Here is a 5,143-nt window from a genome sequence, read left to right as displayed (position 1 = left end):
GTAGCGTTGCCCGATCCGAACTGAATCACTGAGTTTGCATTGGTAACCATAGCTTTGCTCGCTGCGACAGAACCCGGAGTGATACCACTCAGATACGTTTTATACCCCGTTACTCCATTCAAATCTGTTGCCGAGGCTGTGATAAGTGTTCCGTTCATGTAAAAGCTGGTGGAGTTAAAAGACCCGCTCACATCAAGTTGATAACCTGGAGAAGTTGTATTGATACCGACATTACCTCCACTTTAATCGAGAGCCTTCTCGTATTATTAGCATCCAGGTATAGATCGCTTGCAGTACTTGATCAAATATCGCATGCGCCACCAGCACTTGCAATACCGATGGTGAGCGTGCTTACAGCTGCTGAGTTAGTAAATGAAGCAACATCTCCTCCAGCACTCTGTGTGTGAGTGATACCTGAACCCGACAGATTCAAACTAGATAATGTACCAACGCTCGTTATGTTTGGTTAAGCTGGAGTAAGCAAAGTTCCAGTCAATGATGTTGCGCTGAGAGAATTTATTCCAGCGATATTTAGGCTACTGTCAACAACCAAACCTTTGTTTGCGGAAGCTATCCCCGCAGTGATACCGGTGATAGATGTTATATCAGCCAAAAAGCAGCTGCAACTCCATTGATGTTCATAGCGGTAGCGTTTATAGATCCATCTACTTCTAACTTATACGTTCCAGATGGTGCTACGGTTCCAATTCTCACGTTTTGGCTAACGTCCATCCACATTGCAATTGCATTGCCTGAACAGATACGAAAAGGATGTTGCGAGATTGCTCCGAGCCTAGGCGCGATGTTTGACACTTCGAGCACACAGTTCATTGGCGTAGTAAGACTGTTTGTCCAACGCGCATAGCTTGCAAATGAAGTTGTGTTGTTGTTGATCGTTGTTTGCAATCCAGTTGTGAGAGTTCCAAGCGATGTAATATTTGGTTGAGCTGCTGTGCTAAGCGTTCCAGTCAACGTAGATGCTGTCAATCCTCCAGACACATTCAGAGATGACAATGTTCCAATCGACGTGATATTCGGTTGCGCTGGTGTCAGTAGAGTTCCAGTAAGATTTACAGCCGTCAAATTACGAAATAAGCTGATATCTTTATTCGCATCGACCATAAATAACTTTGATGCTGTAACTGTGCCAGCTGTGACTCCTGACAGTGAACGGAGATCAACAGCAGCTCCTGCAATCGTCAACGATCCACAGTCGAGATTACCTGCTACAGCCAATGAACTAAAGACTCCAGTCCCACCGAGTTTCTGGTATCTCTTGCCAGCGGTGGCGATGGTCAAGTAATCATTTGATCCAAGGAAGAAAGCGCTATTGAAGACTGGACTATTGGTTGTTGGTGGAAGAGAAGACATTTTGATTACTTGTATATACAATCACAGAAATATGATTTACTTCTTGAAACGATAGATAATTAGTTCAAGAAATATTCAAAGAATGACCATTTTGAATTACCTTTCAGGCTCTGCGTAGCGAGTCCATCGGGCAGTGGCAAATCCAACACCGTCCTCTGTATCATCGCTCAGCTTAGCAAATGCTTTACAAAGATCGTCATCTGCACGAAAACGAATGAGACGCTCTACGATCATCTCAAGGATACCATCGATAACGTCGAGATTTTTGAAAATGGGGTAGTTCCAGCAATGAGCAATTATGACTCTGAGACAAGCAAACTCGTTATATTTGATGATTTGGTGCTCGAACCAAAGAAGACTCAAGCTCAAATCGGTCAATACTTCATCGGAGCCGAAAAACAAGGATGGAGTATGATCTACATTAGTCAGAGCTACTTTGGTATCCCAAAGACGATTCGCATCAACAGCCAATATGCGGTTCTCGGCCGTAACTTGACCCAACGAGATCTTGCAATTATTTGCCGCGACTTTCCAAGTGATATGCCAGTCAAAGAATTTATTGATCTTTACAAGCGAGTAACATCTGAGAAGATGAGCACTATGTTAATGGACATCATCGAAGGAAAGATCTATCGCAATGTCATCGAGTATATCTGCGAAAGGTAATCACATCGTCGAGTCATATTTTTTTGTCTCATTAGCAAACGAATACACACGTTAGGATCGATAATCTGCAACGGACCCATGTCTTGATCATAGAAGTTCAACGTGATCTCGTTATTGGTTCCTTGCATCGGACAATATGCAATACCTTGGCCTTGTGACGTGGTAATAAGTCCGCCGAATCCTACTTCAGCGCTTGTGAAGGTGTGGAGAACTTGATTGTTGCTTGCAATTGGGTTATAAAGATTAGACAGCCCTAGAATTACAGCAGCGACAGGAGGCGTGACGTTGCTATTGATGGCGTAAACGCTCGTAGTTTGAGCAGCAGGATATACACCATTGGATAGCCCAACGATAGCTCCAAATCCAGAGTTATCAATCTGAAGTCGAGGAGTGTATGCAGTGGCTGGCATTTGGGAAGCCGCTTGCTGCTGTGTATTCAGTGACATTCTTTACAGGCAGCATCGTGAGCTGAATCGCATACGCGGATGGATTCTCAGCACACGAGATGAAGTAGTACTATTCACCGGTCGTGTTGTTGGTCAGATTTAAGTTGTTTTGAATACTCCAATGCTGCAGGTACTTGTTGATATCACTTGCTGCGTATGTACCATCTGGCAAGGTGATTGAGTACGTAGTTGTTGTTGCTGCTGTTGGCCAAATGATTTTGAATGAGTTGTTTTGGCGTTGAGCAGTGATAGCCTTCCAGCTGTAATAAATTGAGATCGAGCCAAGTGCGATTTCAAACTGACTGAAATCAATCGGTTGACTGAATCGATATCGGAATTGATGCTGGGCAACTTGATTGTTGACGTTTAACAAAACTGGAAATGACATTCTGATTTGCTTATATATACACAAGTGAAGAAAATGCATCGACGTAAAAAAATTCGCAGGCAGATGATTCCACAACCAATGGATATTGACGGTGATGGTGTCCCTGCGGAACTGTCAAGCCGCTTGGACCCTCCAAGACAGACCATGGCTCCACAAACATTGAGACTCTGACGAAGCAATTAGAGAAGGTCAGTGTTAGCCAACTCGCCAAGGAGCAAAAAAAGGCAAAGAAGCCCAAATACATTGATACGAGTAAGCTACTCACCTTCAAGCGTGACTCTTAGAGAGCTTCATCATCCGCTTGAATTGGGTATAATAACTTGTTGAAAATACTCCTTCTCATACAGATTGTCAAGAAGTTGCTTCATTCCTTTTTAATGTCTGGATTATCATCTCCAATAGCTGTAGCTCCTTGTAGCATTTTCAAGCGTTTTACTACACCATCCAGTTGCTCATTGTACGCCGAATCAAATTCTCGTGACTTGATATGACATTTGCTCAAGCAATATCTCATAAAGTCTTGCTCAGGCTCGTCGAGAAGGCTGAAGAGATGCTTGTCGAAGCTCTTCTCATCTTCAATCAGGTGCCATAAATCAACGAACGCATGAGAGACGAGCATAGTCTTCAGATTTACAAGTGTTTTTCCGCTTCGTAGACGCGCGTGCAATCCATTGAAATTCATAACATGTGGACCCCGTTTAGACGTCATTTGGATGTGATTTGCTTTTTATATTGGGTGTATTCATATTACTTCTCGATTTCAGTTTCAAGTGATTTATCACTGCCTGTTGGAGTGAAATCTCCATGAAATATGCGTTCCCTACGTGCTTTAGAGTGTGTTTGTGGCTTAGCAGGTGATGGAGGTTGAGGCGCTGGCTCATATGAGAAGTCAGGAGCTTCCTCGCTAACCTCTGATGCTGTGGATCTGTTTGCAAACTTGTTGTAGCTCGTATTGGCAGCAAACGTGCTATGGAGTAGCTTAGCGTGAAGGTCATGTTTTTCTCTATTAGTAAGCTTCGCATATGTTGGTGACTGGATCAGATGTGATTCAACAATGTGACGGATCATGTTCATGCTCATTGGCTTTCCATTGTAAATTGCGAAGAGCTTTGAGAGAACTGAACTGAATCCATTATTACTGTCATATTCGCCTGGACTATTGTTGTAAACACGCCAAAGTAGATATGTTGGGGTTTGCCCGAGAGAGCCTGAAAGGAAATGAAGAAAATTAGCAATAAGATTGATCGTTGTTCCATCTAGATCAATAATTTGCGCACCCATGAGGCTAACGTTCTTAAAATCATTCAAGTAGAGCTCCGTTCCTTGGAGGTAGTTACCACCATCAACTTTCTTCAGATAGACTGAGGGCCACACGATACGCAGAGGATAATTGACATTGAGATATAGTGTGACATAGTCAAAATAAGGCGTAGATATGCAATTCGTTTCGCTTTGGTAAGTTTTGCTTAGCTCATTGTTAGATAGAAACATTTCACCATATGTATCCATGATAATCTTCTTGACGTTTCATGGAACCGCTATCAATTCTTGGTAGCTAATGTATTTCTTCTCTTCTTCAGGCGTAAGATCATTATCCAATTTTTCCTCCTTATTCGGCTTGCTAAGTACCTTTCTCACTGCGTTATAGTATTGAAACGCGTCACGAAATCGATTCTTCACCATTTTGTAAAGTGCATTCAAAGTAAGAATAAGACTATCTTTGCTTTTGTAAAGACGCATCAATCTAGCAATCATGTCAGAGCTCTGAACACCATACACTATCTGAAAATTTGCATCGTCGTACTTGTTGGGGTGTTGAGTACGAGCAATGAATTCCTTAGGATCCCATTGCATATTCTCCTTCCCCGATTTGACCAATCGAAGTAGTTCCCTCAAATACAGGTTCATTTAGGCTTTGCCATTGCTCATTTCGAGATCGCGAATAATTATTTGTTCTAGCAGATTTACGGAATGGCGTGAAAGAAGCTGGAAATCAATTTGGGGTTTTTTGAAAAATAATTGGAAGCCAATTGCAGGCTCTGTAATGGATACAGTTGCTGATATCACCGCACCAGAAACCGGTGGATTCAGTCACGACTTTCGTAAAGGAGTGAAGCAATTAACTGGGGTTGGCATGACTCAACCTCGTCGCAATCGTCGTATTGCTGCTTCGGGAAGTTTTAGACTTGGTTAAAGTCAATAGGAAAGAAGAATCCATAGGAGTGGCTCCACTTTCTTTGTATCGCTTGAATGTGACACGCTTGTCCAACTT

The 5,143-nt window shown here is 42.6% G+C and overlaps 3 protein-coding genes across 3 annotated transcripts; 1 reads left to right on the top strand and 2 right to left on the bottom strand.

The window, feature by feature from the left end:
• Window positions 1-1,659: 1,659 nt before the first annotated feature.
• Window positions 1,660-2,037, top strand: PITG_13692 (uncharacterized protein; the record flags this gene model as incomplete). The annotated part of the gene is made up of 1 exon (XM_002899355.1): window positions 1,660-2,037. The coding sequence occupies one exon, from the start codon at window positions 1,660-1,662 to the stop codon at window positions 2,035-2,037; it is 378 nt and encodes a 125-aa protein (XP_002899401.1).
• A 111-nt stretch (window positions 2,038-2,148) lies between these two features.
• Window positions 2,149-2,871, bottom strand: PITG_13691 (uncharacterized protein; the record flags this gene model as incomplete). Its single annotated transcript, XM_002899354.1, has 3 exons — window positions 2,149-2,188; window positions 2,287-2,458; window positions 2,601-2,871. 3 exons carry the CDS (start codon window positions 2,869-2,871, stop codon window positions 2,149-2,151), a joined length of 483 nt encoding a protein of 160 aa, XP_002899400.1.
• Window positions 2,872-3,618: 747 nt separating this feature from the next.
• PITG_13690 (uncharacterized protein) lies at window positions 3,619-3,951 on the bottom strand (the record flags this gene model as incomplete). Its single annotated transcript, XM_002899353.1, has 1 exon — window positions 3,619-3,951. One exon carries the CDS (start codon window positions 3,949-3,951, stop codon window positions 3,619-3,621), a length of 333 nt encoding a protein of 110 aa, XP_002899399.1.
• Between the last annotated feature and the right edge of the window lie 1,192 nt (window positions 3,952-5,143).

Source organism: Phytophthora infestans, genomic scaffold (assembly GCF_000142945.1).
Source record: "Phytophthora infestans T30-4 supercont1.30 genomic scaffold, whole genome shotgun sequence".
Lineage (NCBI taxonomy): Eukaryota > Oomycota > Peronosporomycetes > Peronosporales > Peronosporaceae > Phytophthora > Phytophthora infestans.
The sequence above is the reverse complement of the archived record's forward strand: the minus strand, read 5'-3'. Positions and strand labels throughout refer to the sequence as shown.